At 35.3% G+C, this 16018-nt stretch overlaps 1 protein-coding gene across 3 annotated transcripts; it reads left to right on the top strand.

Annotated features, from left to right (window-relative positions):
* The first annotated feature begins 2065 nt into the window (after nt 1-2065).
* On the top strand, nt 2066-12785 carry LOC132616939 (protein RRP6-like 3). Of its 3 annotated transcripts, none has more exons than XM_060331728.1 (12): nt 2066-2378; nt 3282-3529; nt 4327-4425; nt 4627-4710; nt 4834-4920; nt 5659-5779; nt 7809-8011; nt 8090-8134; nt 9161-9672; nt 9763-10261; nt 11135-11763; nt 12408-12785. In XM_060331728.1, exons 1-12 carry the CDS (start codon nt 2135-2137, stop codon nt 12412-12414), a joined length of 2778 nt encoding a protein of 925 aa, XP_060187711.1. In that variant the 5' UTR covers nt 2066-2134; the 3' UTR covers nt 12415-12785. The 3 variants fall into 3 exon arrangements, with proteins under 3 accessions (XP_060187711.1, XP_060187709.1, XP_060187710.1); XM_060331726.1 differs by having other exon boundaries at nt 2067-2378; nt 12436-12785; XM_060331727.1 differs by having other exon boundaries at nt 2068-2378; nt 7824-8011; nt 12436-12785.
* The last annotated feature ends 3233 nt before the right edge of the window (nt 12786-16018 follow it).

Raw genomic sequence — 16018 nt, 5'->3', positions numbered from 1 at the left:
TATTCATTGTGCAATGAAAAGTTCAACGGCGGGTGTCGAGAATTTGAACGCTCACTAGTAACCAACTACTACAAAATTGAATTTTGATACGACTCAAATAAATTTGGGCTTGGTTTTATTCAGTGGGCTAATTTGTTGATCCACAATCCGCTCTATAATTTTGGGCTTGGACCAAGTATTTGGGCCGAATTTAATTTTGAAGTTGAACCAGAGTCAACACGAGGCATTTTCTACGGGCAAATTGCACTATTGACCTTTATACGGACTGGTCTTTAATTTTTGGCCCTCAATTAGCTGGTCTTTAATTTCGGTCCTTCGCTTAAAAAAGTGGCCGAAAATATCCTGAGGTTCTGGGTTCAAAACCCAGTAGAGTCAAAAATAATAATAATTTCGCAAGGCATAGGTTCATAGGAACCTATGCTTATTCGGACAAAGTTACATAGAACCTATGCTGGAGACGTCAGACTTTCCCTTATAAGACAGACTTTTAGTTATGCGTTAAGACAAAGAGCCCGTTTGGATTGGCTTATAAGCTGTTTTCAGTTTTTTTGAGTGTTTGGCTGACCAGCTTAAAGTCATTTTGTGCTTAAAATAAGCTCAAAAAAATAATTGGGCCCATTTGACTTAACTTATGTAAAGCAGCTTATAAGCCAAAAAAAATAAGTTAGACTACCCCAACTTATTTTTTTTTAGCTTATAAGCTGTTTGCAGCTTATATACATAAGCCCATCCAAACAGCCTCAAAGTCTGTCGTCTCCTATAGACTTCTAGTTATGCCTTAAGGCAAAGTCTGCCGCATAAAGACAGACTTTTTGCAAAAATCTTGCCTTGTGATTTTCTTTTATTTTTGACTGAGCGGGAATTCAAACCCAAAGCCTCGAAATATTTTCAGCCACAATTTTAAGCGAAGGGTAAAAATTAAAGACCAGCAATTTGAGGGACAAAAAGTAAAGACCACCCCAAAAGAAGGACAATCCGCGCAAAAAATTGAATTTCTACAGTAAAACCTTAATGGGGTGACAAATTAACATCTTGCTATTTAAGTTATAGCCAGCTTTCTCAAAATACTTATAATCAGTGTTCGCAAACTTCCGACAAAAGCCATTTTATTAGTTACTCATCTGTTGCATGCTCATTGTCTCTTCAGTTTCTGCGGAAAATGCATGACTGAGGCATGTTAATCACACTTCCTCCGTCATCTTCACACTAATTCGAGACATTATTTCCGTTTCTTCCTCTTTCTGAATCTCTGTGTGTGTGTGTATATGTAGATGAATTCTGTTTTACCCCCCCCTTTTTTTTTTTTTGACAAACACATGAGTGGCGTCGTCAAAGTTTACAAACTACAAAGTATGATGAGAATGAAACTTCAGAAGAAGAAAAAAATGGACATATGAAAGCACATATCAAAGTGTCTAGAAACAAAATCACAATATAAGTTATACGGTTACAATCGATCCCGTGCATCAGAGTAGTTAACATATTAATTAGGACCACTGGTAATTGCAAGAAAGCATGATCTGAGGAAGCCAAACTATAAATAAAAACGTCTCAAGTTTGAGATTGTCAAAACCAAAATTTAAATAAAATGTTTGAAGTTGGGAAGTTTAGGACTGCCAAGTCCAACATAAAAATGCGAATTTCTGTAACTTTAGTCGTTTATGTTTTAAGTTGATTTGGCGAGACTTATAAATATTATAAATTTGAGTTAATGACAAATAAAAAACACGTATAATATACGAATTTTATACCTCAACTATTCATGTTCCCTTTGCCTACCTAAATTATCACTCTCTTGTATTAGAATACACCTCGATTATGAGTTAACCGAAATTTATTCCCAACCACAACAGACGCGTGGAGGCTATCTCAGCATAGAGACGTATTTTAATAAAAAAGAGTGATAGTTAACAACGGATTATTGAGATATGAAACTGAAGAAAATGTGTGAGTTTATGTGTGCTTTTGACCATAAAGTCTATACATTTCGGCTATAACTTGAATAAGGGTCCCAAATCGGCTATAACTTAAATAATGTGCACTTCCCCCTTTCTAGAACAACGAGGACAAGCCGGCACAAGCAGTATAAGACTTGAATTTCAAATTGCACGAACCAAATAATCCAAGAGATTCAATGGAGAACAAGGACAGCTTGAAGTTTGCTGTTAAACTCACAATAGCTACTTGCCTCACAATAGCCATTTCCATATTCATAACAAAGAGCTACCACAAAGTTCAAAAACACAACAAGAAAAAACAACAAAAGAAACATTCATGTTATCTTAATACAGAAATCAAACCTCAATCTTCTTTCAAACGAGTTATTGCTGATAACTCATATACTCAATTCAAACACCTCAAACTTCACAACAGCAATGGTACAATACAATTTATTTACTTGTCCATTTTTTTTTTTTGAAACCCTATCTAAATGATTGTGAATGTATGTGGGCTTTCGCTTTTATTGACTAAAAGCAATGGTACAATACAATTTAGAGGGCGTTTGGATTGGCTTATTTTAAGCGTTTTTTTACTTTTAAAATCTTTTTTTACTTTTTGTGGTGTCTGACAAAGATAAAAAGTGAAAGGTAAAAAAATAAGCAAAAGCCAAATGTTGGCGACTGATGACTTTTAGCTTTTAGCTTATACGTTTTATTTAAAAAGTCAATCCAAATGTCCTCTTAAAGCCCGTTTGGATTGGCTTATAAGTTGCTTATAAGCTGTTTTCAGTTTTTTTGAGTGTTTGGATGGCCAGCTTAAAGTCATTTTGTGCTTAAAATAAATTCAAAAAAATAATTGGGCCCATTTGACTTAACTTATCTAAAGCAGCTTATAGGCATAAGCCCATCCAAACAGGCTCTTAATTTATCTCCCTCCGTTTCACTTTATGTGACACCATTTGACTTGGCATGGAGTTTCTTTCTCCCTCTATTTATCTCCCTCCGTCCCAATTTATATGGTACTATTTGACTTGGCACGGAGTTTAAGAAAGAAAACAAGACTTTTGAAAATTTGTGATCCAAAATAAGCCTTAGATATTTGTGTGCTTGTTAATCATTACATAAAGTTAAATTATTTTTAAATATAGAAGTGTGACATTCTTTTTGACAGACTAAAAAGGAAAGTGTGCCGCATAAATTGTGACGAGGGAGTATCAATTTACTTTTTGAAATCCTAGCTAAATGATTGTGAATGTCTGCGACAGAGAATATTACTATTTATCTACTTTTGTTTTTATGTTTTTGAAATCCTAGCTAAATGATTGTGAATGTATGTAACAGAGGATTCTACGAATTTGCATCCGTATAAGGAGGAGATTACAGAGTTGTTGAATAGTTCAAATGTTGAATTTTTGGAGCGTTTTGGTGGAAATTTTGAAGATTTTGCGATGCGTGAATCGTATGTATGGGTTGAGACTGAGTCTCAGTTGCGTGAGCTTGCGGAGGTGTTGTGTAAGGAGAAAGTGTTTGGAGTTGATACAGAGCAACATGGTTTGAGATCATTTCTAGGCTTCACTGCTCTAATTCAGGTTAGTAACCATTTGTAAGTAATGCTTAAAGTTTTATGTGATATGAAGGGTGTGTTTAGTATGTCGTAAATATGTTATCTTGATGGAAGTTTTTGTTAGGCTGCGTTTTATTTTTGAAAATATACTTTTCTGAAGGAAAAAGTTCTATACTGAGATTTATGTCATTGATGGATACATTAACATTGTTGTCAATTCTAATCACTATTACAGCTTGTTTGGATGGTTGTTAACTATTGTATTGTATTGTAGTAGTTTAAATATAATGTTTGTTTTGATTGTTACTTAAATTTTGTTTTATCGTATCGTTAAATCCATCGTTATATAATGACAAAAAGATCCATTTTGTGTAACGACCGATTTTGGTTTGTTCGCATCGTTACCTTATTTCTTTTTCTCATTTTATCTTTACTTATTATCTAATAATCCTATTTTATCCTTTACCCTACCTTTTTATAGTAGCTCTACCCTTTACCATGCTTTTCTTGTAGGTTTATCCTTTAAATTTCTGATGTATTTACATTATGTAACGGTGGGAAACGATACAATCTATCCCAATGTTGTATTCATAAAAACAATATAGTACAATACAATATTATACGATACATTATGAAACAATACGTAACAACCATCCAAACAGAGTGTAAAAATTGTAACGAGGACTCCATTTCCGTGCCTTAATCCCTGCTCCCTTCTACTGTTACCATAAGATATCTACATCCCAAGAAAACACTGCAAAATGATTTTCTAAGGGAAACAATTTATGTCATTGTAATTTACCTTTTGCATGTTCTGAGCAGATATCAACTGAACATGAAGATTATCTTGTGGATACAATAGCTCTGCATGATGTAATGGCAATTCTTCAGCCTGTATTTGCCAATCTGGAAATTTGCAAGGTGACCTTGTTATTTATGTGCTGATTACGGTTATATTTCTTATTTAATGTATAAAGTGAAAGCTGGTAACTCGGCACCGTATTAGAAAGGTTGCAGTATGTTAATTTCATAACCGACAGTGCTTATCTGAATAGCTAATCTTATGCTTCTTCCTAATAGTTCTCAATTGACTTGTAAAAGGCGCCGTTTTCCCTGTTATAGGTATTTCATGGTGCAGATAACGATGTTCTTTGGCTTCAAAGGGATTTCCACATATATGTTGTTAATTTATTTGACACTGCAAAGGTATGGTGTCAAGAATGTATATTCTTTTGTCTAATGATGTGAAGATTTGTCTTTTTCTTGTGTATGGTTGACTGTGATGTTTCTTATTTAGTTTTAAGCCGCTGTTGTTTTGTTATATTCCAGGCGTGTGATGTGTTGTCTAAACCACAAAGGTCTTTGGCATATCTACTGGATACATACTGTGGCATTGTCGCAAATAAACTATTCCAGGTATAGAAAGAAGCTTGCTGGATACATAATCTGCTTTTACATACTCTCCTATTTCTCCCTGGATAGCTGGTGCTATCTTCACTGTTGATGAGTTATGATGGATGGATAGATTTTTTAATCTGTAGTTCGTTATAATTATTTTTATTATCAGTATCATATTTTTGGTGGATTTGAATTCTGAGTGCAACTTAGGAATGTAGTATATTTTCATATAACTTTGGAAAGGAATACAATAAAGGCTGTCCGGGTTTTATATTGTATCAATATCTCTCGAAATGTTACTTTGATTTCCCTGTTTCTCAGAGCAGATACATAAAGACTAATTATGTCCCTTTAAGTAAAGAATTCCTTAAATTAGATGAAAGCTGCAAATTAAGTTATTATGTAGGTAGTGTGAGCGCAGCATGTGTGCTGTGCTTTCTTGCTACCATCTCAAACTTAAATTGTTAGTGAAGCAAGATTTGCACTTATAATGCCTCTGAGTAGACTGGACACTTTGAAAAGGAATATAAGACACTGGATATTTCTCTTTCGAATAGGTGACACTGTGGTTTATGAACCTAAAGTGGCTGGCCGTTATCCTTTATAGTAAGCAAACGTGGTTTTGCAGTGGATATATTGGTGATTTGAACATGTTAAGACCAACATGCTATACTGTAGTGTTGGTGCACTGCTCTTATAGTTGAGCTGGAAAAATCTTGATCTAAACTACTGTTCTATTCTTTATTAAAACTTTAGAAAGAAGACTGGAGGCAACGTCCACTACCAGCTGAAATGGTGCAATATGCTCGAACTGATGCACACTATTTGATGTACATCGCGCATCGTCTTTCTTGCGAGCTCAAACAACAGGATACTGGTATGGGTCTCCACTTGTATAAACAAATGAAAATTAGTCTTCTACTACCATCTCCCTTGACTAATATGTGAAAGTGTTTACACTTGTTATTTCTATGAGTGGAGAGACTTGCTGAGATCCTCTCTGCAAACTTGTTATTTGGATACAAATTATGGTTTGTTGAGGTCTGTGAGGTTGAGAGGAAGTGTGTATTGTTGTTCAGCTCTTTTACTAAAGCCCTTGCAGGCAAGTACTAAAGGAACTTTTTGGTAATTATTGTTGAGTTCAGGCCCTCTTTCTTTATGAAGAGTTACTTTTGCATTTATTAAATCTATAAACCTAATGCACCATGAAATTGAAGGAACTTAAGTAGTTCTGCCGTCCCGATTTATATGACATTCTTGTTATACTGTGGCATCCCAAAATATTTAATACCATTTAACTAATGCAATTATTTTATATAACCTTCACAAGGTTCAAGCATTCAAATCTACAAAAATAACCAAATTTAAGCTGTAGTTATATTTCTCATCCTTCTGCTGGACCTAGTGGTTTGAGGTGACATTGGTTTTTGAAGGTAAGTATGAATAGGCCCTAAGCAATTTCTGCAATGCCTGATAATCTGAATGAAGGATAGTGGATAGTTTGGGCCTTCACTGCTGGAGAACTGAAGAGTGGAGAACTCTGTTGGAAGTAGCTTACACTTACCAATGTCCATTAAAAGGTTTACACTACCACTTGTGGGTGCCCATGAGTACATAATGCTGATGGGAAGTTTGTTCGTCAGAACAAGATCATAGAATTGCAAGCTTGATTTGCAGAAGTTGTTAGCGAATTAACTAAGATGTCAAAGCTATAAATATAACAATAATATAACTGTAGTTAATGGCTATTTTTCTATCATTCCAGTGGTGATTGCTATGTTTTGACATTGGGGTAGATGGGGTATGTGGTTATTTGTTGTCTAGAAGATAAAGGATTAACTTTTAGAGTTAATTTTCCAAAGGTCTGAATCTTTTTAGCATGTATAGAAATTTGTGTGTTAGTAGGCGTTTGGCCATGGGATTTGGGACCTCATTTTGAAGTTTTGCTTTGAAATCAGCGTTTGTTTATGAGATCTGCACAAAACTTCAACTTCAATTTGAATTCATGATGTCAAATCCCAAATTCTCCAAAATGTAGGATTTCAAATTTCAAGTTGTGATTTAAATATGCAGGGTAAGGTTGCGTACATACCCTTGTGGTCCGGCCCTTCCCCGGACCCTGCGCATAGTGGGAGCTTAGTGCACTGAGCTGCCCTTTTATAAAATTTAACCCATAAGTTTATATTTTGTAAAAGAAGACCCATGCTCAACGTGAAGAAATTGCCCATACCATGTGGAAGGATTATATTAAAGAATAGCTACTACTACTATTGTTGATTTTTAGGATTAGTGGATCTTTGTAAAATTATGTGTATTTGAAAGTTTGTAATAGCATGTAATTGCAAGCATTTATTTATAAAAGGGACATGGAGGTATGCGATTTATTAATTTGGCGCCTTAGGATATTCCGATACCTTGTTTATGAATTATGGTTTGCCATTTGGTAAGATTGTATAAGAGTTGGGGAAGTTTTGATAGTTTTCACAAATTGTGGGGTTTTCATGTTTATGAAAAAAGAAAAATACAACTTAAGAAATTCAATTTGCATGTCCAAACAAAATTTCAACTTATCATGATTTGAAATCATGTCCAAACAGGCCCTCAGTAGAACATGTAGAGAACTTCTAATGTTATCTAACCCCAAACAGAGCAAGATCGACATCATTAATTCATTTAGCTAGCCCCACCTAGCTTGGGATTGAGGTCTAGTTGTTTTTGTTGTTATAATTTTTCCCAAGGTAATCCTTTAACTGTCTATCAGAAAGAGCCTCTCTACCCCCACAAAAGGTAGGCTGAGGTCTGTGTACATCCTTCCCTCCCCAGACCCACAAGTGGAATTATACTGGGTATGTTGTTGTTGTAATCCTTTAACTAATTGACTCATCTGAAGTATCAAAATCCTGAAGATATTTGTGTAACAGAAAATTCATCACATCTCAGAGACAAGTTCAGTTTTGTTCTTGAGGCCACCCGGCGTTCCAATGCAACCTGCTTACAACTTTTCTCAAAAGAGAGTGAAACTTACCCAGGAGAGTCTGTTGCATCATCTATAATCTCCCGTTATCAGAGTGATCAAGGAAATCTTATGTTAAGTTCTGATGAGTTGAAGGTACTATTCTTTGTATGCTATTTTTCTTCTTTAGACAGCTTGATTTCTGAGTGCTGATTACTTCGTTTTTGGTGTTAGTTCCATGAACTCGTGAGGCGATTGTGTGCTTGGAGAGATTTAATGGTAAGTGGTATTTGGATCATAATATAATCTCTTTATCATCATAATGTTGTGCGACAGATTCTCTTTCAATCAAGAAACAAATCAACATTTTATCTATGACATTTCTCGTCTACTACTGATGGAGATGGATGGTCAGCTAATTGGGGAAAATGGCCAGATAAGAAAAGGGTTTGATATCTTTTTTCCCCTTAAAGAAGGGGTTGATATCTGATAGGGCTTTTTTGTGCTCTTCTCCCCAAGAAGTGGCAATTAGGTGTTGTGGCACCAGAAGGAACAGTCTGTGACCTCTTGGTGATAGTTGAGTGTTTTTTATTTTGAAGATTGCTTCAATTGGCTAATAATGTGAGTACTGCCAAGGAAGTATACCGGGTGAAATATTTTGGTTTTAGATAACAGTATATTTTCATAATTAAAGGATTTATATGATAAAAGATCATATCTATAACATTTTTTATAATTATCTTTTTGAGGAGAAATGTAAGTACTGATTTTTTCAGTTGTTTATTTTTCTCTTTTGTTTTAATACCAGTCACTTCATCTGCTCAATGTTCAGAGATAACTATAAAGTATAGTCGAAGTAGCTGTAAGCATTGAAGGATTGCCATATATACGCATTTTGAATGCTTTCTTGGTACTAATAATTAGAAGTTAATTTCAGAAATTTTGCACATTGTAACTTATTCCTTTTTGCAATTTTCCGTTTGGAATTTGCCCACACGCTGTTGTATATTTGATCTTTGTATGATTTCAACACCGCTACAAGTGGGTTTCCTGTATTTCAACTATGACACCTGCTGGAGAAAATATATATTATATAGCATATTTAAGCAACCTGAATGATATTCCAATTATGGCAGTCCTTTTCTGTCTTTTTATATAGAGGTTAACATCTTGAGTTGTTCAAGTTTTCCATCTGCATAGCTTCACTTAATCATTTATTTGGTGCACTTCTTGAAATCCAGTTTCGATTTTTGGTATTTTGGTTATGTTCTTTGAGCTTACTTAATTTAATTTGCATCTTTCTAGGCTCGTGTACATGATGAAAGCCTGAGATATGTTTTATCTGAGCATGCCATTATTGCGCTTGCAGCTAAAGTTCCTGCAACTGAATTGGATATATGCAACACAATATCTGAAGCCGATCAGAATCTAGACTCTCAGAGTAGTAGCAGCTTATTTCAGTCTCTTTCACCTGTAGTTTGCAGTCACTTGGACGACCTCGAGTACTTGTTTTTAGATGAAACAGGAAAGAATGATGACAATTGTAAGTTGATTCTTCAGAAATGCCTTGGGTCGGATGGGAGTTGTCCTCTTTCTATATACAACTATGCTCTACTATCCAAAACTAGCTTGAAGATGCCAGTTAGATCTGCTTTCAAGCAAAATGGACTGAAAAATTCCAAGCAATTTGCTAAGAAGGCTTCTCGGAAGTTATTTGTCCAAAAATTTTCTTGCAAATCTCCTGTTTACCATAATTGTAGGATTTACGCAAATGACGGAAGATTATTATGTTATTGTGATCGTAGAAAATTTGAATGGTTAGTCAAATATCGGGTTTTTTTTTTTCTTTCTAGTCTTCTTCAATGATTGATACTAAAGTTAATCTGGGCTTTGAAACCTTGTTACAGGTATGTCAACCGAAATTTGGCAAAACTTATTGAAGAGGACCCTCCTGCTATTATGCTTCTTTTTGAACCTAAAGGTCGCCCTGAAGATGAGGGCAATGATTTTTACATCCAAAGTAAGAGAAATATTTGTGTTGGCTGCGGTGAAGGAAATCACTATTTACGTTATCGAATCATACCTTCATGCTATAGAATGCACTTCCCTGAGCATTTAAAGAGCCATCGCTCTCATGACATCGTCCTTCTTTGTGTGGACTGCCATGAAGTTGCTCATGCTGTGGCTGAGAAATATAAGAGAAAGATAGCTACAGAATTTGGAATACCACTTTTTGTTCAACGAATAGTTGATTCTAATCAAAATGAGAATTCATCAGAGTCATCAGTGCCAAATCTGAATGCAGAGGAGGAAGGAGTATCTCCTTTGCAGTTGCGTACAGCTGCCATGGCATTATTACGTCATGGACCAAGAATGCCAGCTACGCGCCGAGAAGAATTAATAATGGTATGAAAGTTTAGCATATTTAGTATGTACATATTCTCTTGGCTAATACAAATAAAGAAATCTTCAATATTGTATTGCTTAATTTGCTAAAAACAATGCGTAGTTTGCTCTTCTATAGATGTATAACTGCTTGCAACCATAAATATTCTTTTTCCTTGGTGGCGTTGCCAGTGGCGGAGCCAGGATTTTCATTCAGGGGGTTCAAAAATTCTAAAAGGTAAATACACGAAAAAGTCAGGGGGTTCAACATCTACTATATATACATAACAAAATAATTTTAACTTTGAAAATACACTGTAATTTTTCGCCGAGGAACCCCCTGGAGCCAATGTAGCTCCGCCCCTGGGTGTTGCCCTGTACGTCGCTTAATGGACCTAATAAGTGGATTGATCAAGACCTAGCATCTGGTGGATAGCTGAATTTAGCATGAACATGTAACGTGGTTATCATTAGAAATGGAAAAGAAGACCTGACAAAAAGCTTGGTGCTGTTGTTAAAATAAAGGCTAACAGTTCTTCATTCTGAAATGGATACCACTCAATGGTGACAATACAGTCCTCTCTTGTTATATGTTTTAGACCGGAGACAAAGTGTTTATATTATCCTTTAATTCTGTTTCTGTTGGTTCTTCTACCTTGGAGCTTTAACTCTTTCATGTAACTTGATTCTGCAATAGCGAGTTAAATTTGAATGAGTTGCTTTGGATACACTTGCTGAATTTTTCCGTGTCTCTTTGTATTTATTTTTTATGTTTCAGGTTGTCTTAATCATCTGTTCTCTGACATCTTGACTCTCTCCATCAATTTAAGTAATCCTTTCAATTTGTCACTGAGCTAATAGTTGAACACTTTCTTATTGTCTTTGTTACTGTAGATTGTCCGGAACTATTATGGTGGACGTGAAGTTTCTGACGAAGATCTCGAAAGAGCTTTGTCAGTTGGGATTAGTTCTAATAGGAGAAGGCGATATGAGAAAAGGAGAAAGTTAGCTTGCAAAGATTCTAGTAGAAGTACCACACCAGATGATAAGGTAGATTATAAGCAAGTCAAAGGAACATCTCCGCCAGAGGAAATTTCAGATAATTCAAGCAACAGGGAAGAAAGTGCTTACATTTTAACAATAGAGGACATGAAAGTTAGTGATCCGAATTTTGGGGTCAATGGTAGGTCCTCTATTGTTCACAACAGTGATGTCCCGCTCGGAAGAGAATCCTTAGTGAAACATGATGATATTCTTCCGGAGTCATATGTTGATGAAAGCTGCAATGTGTCTAATGGAACTGCAAATTCCATTGATAATATGAATGTTACTGTACCATCCAAACGAGAAAACTCAAAGCTCTCACTATTAGGGCATGGACCACATGGGAAGCAAGTTGTTAATCATCTACTCAAGGAGCATGGGGAGGAGGGAATTCGTGAATTTTGTCAGAGATGGAGACAAGTTTTTGTTGAAGCTGTTCATCCACGCTTCTTACCTGCTGGCTGGGATATAATGCACAGGTTAGGAATCCACTGTCATCTCCGTGTAACATCTGATCTTTTTAAGTGAAATAGGATTTTATATGATCGATGTAAAATGATATTTGACCTTTCATTTTAATATTTTTAATATTTACATTTTAGCTTCAAGATACTGCCACAGGATGAGAGGTTAAACTTGTAGTTTGTTTGAGGAGTTTTAGTATGAATGTTATGCTAGTAGAGCGTGATTAGGACACTGAGAGATATAGTAAAAGAACACATTATAGAATAAAATTAGTCCCAGCAATATATGCTAAGTGAATTTTGTCATTTTGGGGATAGATAGATGTTTGGCGCAATGAGAGTTGGTGCATCTAAGAAATACACCTGTCCTCCCTTCTCCTTGTCAAAAACTAGCACCATTCTCTTATCTTTTTTCTTCCCTTGACCTTAAAATAGAAGGTGGCATTGTTGTTCTAGTCAAATGCAATATATCTTGTCCGCTGCATCTTTATATCAAGCGAAGTGTGGAAACTGTTAATCAGCATTCTTAGAGGCATAGATCACGGATCATATAGACGTCCAACTTTAGTTTGTGGAAGCAATTTGGGTTTAGTTGTCCATTTTGGATGTATGAGACGCGAATAATTTTTTAAGTGACATTTACTTTTCATTGTTCAAAGGCACTGATGTGGCACATATTTTTGCCAGTGGTAGAAGAGACTTCGGAGAGTTCAGCGTTTACAATCCTGGGAAAAGAAATCCTGCATCTGCTCCTGAGCAGTAGTTACGATAATGGCAAGTAACAGATCCTGCAACTTTCTCTGATCGATCTCTCCGTTTCTCTGTTTAGTTGGGAAGGAGAGTGGTTATTTGATGACGCTGTCTTCTTGTAATTTAGAGCTTGAAGCTCTTAATAGATTATGCTATATGCCTTTTGGTTATCCTTATCTATACTAATTCAAGTTTCAGTCATCTAGTTTTTTAGTTTTTCTGTTCCCTTGTCACTATCATATTTTCTCGTCATGATTGATATGTTATATATTTCCTTGAAAGCTTTAGATGGTTTGATATTCTTAGGAAAAGAATAATGTACCAACTGAAAAACATGAATTTGAATAGGAAATAAATTTAAAGAAAAACGTAATTTGAATGTTGGGAGTCATTTGCTTTGTGTTACACTGAAGGATGGCTTCTTTTTCCCTTATCAGGCAAGTTACATCTTTTGTTCTTTTTTCACTTTAAAATTGATCTTGACACCAATTTGTGTTAGGGTGTTGCAACTAGCTTGTAACATGTGTGGTTCGGCAACAGCTACTCTTAGCACCAATAATTGCCTATAGTATTTCATTAGCTGTCCTAAGTCTTCTCATCTTCTCATCTTCACAACTTCACTTTCTTTCCCCAAATAGCTCCACCGGTCTTTTCTATCCTTTATATTGTGGCAAATCTTATTTTTTCCTGAACTGATTTTGTGTTTCGTGTACATCTCTCAAAGTTCAGTAGAGCCTACAGTGTATGAAAACCATACCTTCGTTTAGGAAAGTAGGAGGAACTTCTGAACTATATGGTCTTTCTTTAGTAAGGTTTTGAACATGTCACGGGAGATATTGGAATTAGAGAACTGGCTTAGTACATCGACGATCTTTAAATTTGCCGGTAAATTTCATTTTGACATTTGAACTATAACTTGTTGCAATTAAACACTTGAACACTTTATACACATGGTAAAATGTTCTTATTAGACACTTTTAGTTCACGTTTAGATTTGTTTTTGTGTGTGTTTTCAAATGTCTATTAGATAGTTAAGTTAACTGCAGAAAATATGTCAATCTCCTTTAATTATGTATATCAGTCTCAATTGAAACGAGCTTGAGGTTTTACAGATAATTGATGCTAATGTGTATAGTCAAAGGAGGTGACACATATTTTTAAGTGGTTAACTTATCTACATAATGGATATTTTAAAACACGCGCAAAAGCTTTTTCAAAGTTTTAACTGAAAGTGTCTAATAGAAATATTTTATAATATATTCAGGTGCTCAATTGAAATAAGTTATTTAAATGAAATTTAGCGTAAAAATAGTGGACAGGAGAAGAGGTATCACTATCAGAATAATATTTTGGTTGTGACAAGTGAGGGATGGCTCAGTGGTTAAGCACCTCCACCCACGACCGGTAGGTCCTGGGTTCAAGTCACACTGGAGGGGAAGTGTGGAAACACTATAAATCCTCCTAAAATGAGAGGGGAAAAAAAAAATATATATATATATATATTTTGGTTGTAAATTGTAATCTTAAAGCAAGTGCCATGTGGATGCCCAAATAGATATCTTTATGGACCTTGCTAGAAGGAAGCACTTGGGTGTCGCCGTGAGGGTGAGCTCAGAAAGTGTGTAAAAAGAGCAAATCAAGGAAACAGGGAAAGTGGACCGATATTTCCTCAAGTTGCTTTTTTGGACCAGCATGGAAGATTCTTCCTTGTTATGAGTGTTACAGACTTCCATATTTCCTTCAACATTATTGGTAGTTTATGACTTTATGCTGAGTTTAGGTTTATTCACTGACGCTATAAAAATTTGGCTACTTATAAAGTAACTAGACGGCCTATGCTCCGTACGGGTTCAATATTTTAGATTATAGTGGGGCAATTCGCAGAATTGTCCTTCTTTTGGGGTGGTCTTTAAATTTTGTCCCTCATATTTAAAATCTTTAAGTTTTGCCCTTTGGCTAAATCCCATGGGTTCCAGGTTCGAACCCCCACACAGTTAAAATTTTTAAAAAAAATCGCAAGACAGAGTTTAAATTCGCTATGCCCCCACCGGCATACACTTGTGAAGGAATTACCAAAGTTATGTTGGACCCGGCATACTTATGCCTTATGGGCAGACTTGGCATAAGTATGCCGGGTCCGGCATAACTTTGGTAATTCCTTCACAAGTTTATGCCGGATCCGGCATAAAAGTTTGCCCATTAAAAGTATGCCCCCAACGGCATAAACTAGTTAAGGAATTACCAAACTTATGCCGGTCCCGGCATACTTATGCCTTATGGGCAGACTTGGCATAAGTATGTCGGGTCCGGCATAACTTTGGTAATTCCTTCACAAGTTTATGCCTGGTCCGGCATAAAAGTTTGCCCATTAAAAGTATACCCCCACCGGATGAGGGTACCTAGGAAGAATTTCATTGTCCTCCTTCTAATATTATTACAGAACTAAAAGGCTTCATGGTAAAAACTTTGTGCGTGGCTTCTTCCACTCATTGTCATGCAAATGCTTTCAACAATTATCATAGTGTTAATACTCATGAAAAACTAGGCTTAGATATAATGGAACAAAATCACGACAACTACTTTTTTCTAACACTATCCCATAATATATTAACAAGAGCAGTTATAATATATCCAATACAGGAAATGTAGCAAAGAAAGTCTTAGGCCACATTGACACAAAAATCACTTGAATTTTAATAGAGCATTTTGATGTCACTAAAAATCTGTAAAAAGTTGACATGAGATCTCAAAGTTATGCCGGACCCAACATAAACTTATGAAGGAATTAACAAAGTTATGCCGGACCCGGCATACTTATGCCGAGTCTGCCCATAAGGCATGAGTATGCCAGGTCCGGCATAACTTTGGTAATTCCTTCATAAGTTTATGCCGGGTCCGGCAGACACGCGACCCAAACCTTGCTTTGCAGTTTTCTTTTTTAATTTATGCTTGAGCGGGGGTTTGAACTCAGAACCTCATGATTTCTGCGTGAACGCTCAGTGTTGCAATGCGAAGGGCAAAAATTAAAGACCAGCAATATGAGGGGCATAATTTAAAGACCACCCCAAAAGAAAGGCAGTCCGCGCAAAAAAATGATTATAGTGCATCTATGTGTATGTAGTTGTCTTTGAATAGTGATTATATATATATATATATTATGTTTAAAATACGATTAATATATCATTATAGTTTGTGCTCCGTATCTAAAATTTTATTATATTAATGTTTGCTACGAATACAAAATCGGCAAATTTATTAATATTTTTTAAAAGAGAAGACTAGTTTAAAAGGAAACTATTTTCCTCTCTTTGAGATAAAACAATAGTAATATTTAAGTATCAGTTGATACTTTCAATTTTAATTCGATTAATTTAAAGGTGTAAAATACTTATTATTTTTTATCAAATTTTGATTTGGATAATTCTAATTCAAATTATTAAATTAATTTTACATGTTTAAAACTAAATAAAGTAGAAATTGATTTTCTATTTAAACAAAGAAATATTATTTTTTAATTTTT

Source organism: Lycium barbarum, chromosome 11 (assembly GCF_019175385.1).
Source record: "Lycium barbarum isolate Lr01 chromosome 11, ASM1917538v2, whole genome shotgun sequence".
NCBI classification, from domain to species: domain Eukaryota; kingdom Viridiplantae; phylum Streptophyta; class Magnoliopsida; order Solanales; family Solanaceae; genus Lycium; species Lycium barbarum.
The sequence above is the reverse complement of the archived record's forward strand: the minus strand, read 5'-3'. Positions and strand labels throughout refer to the sequence as shown.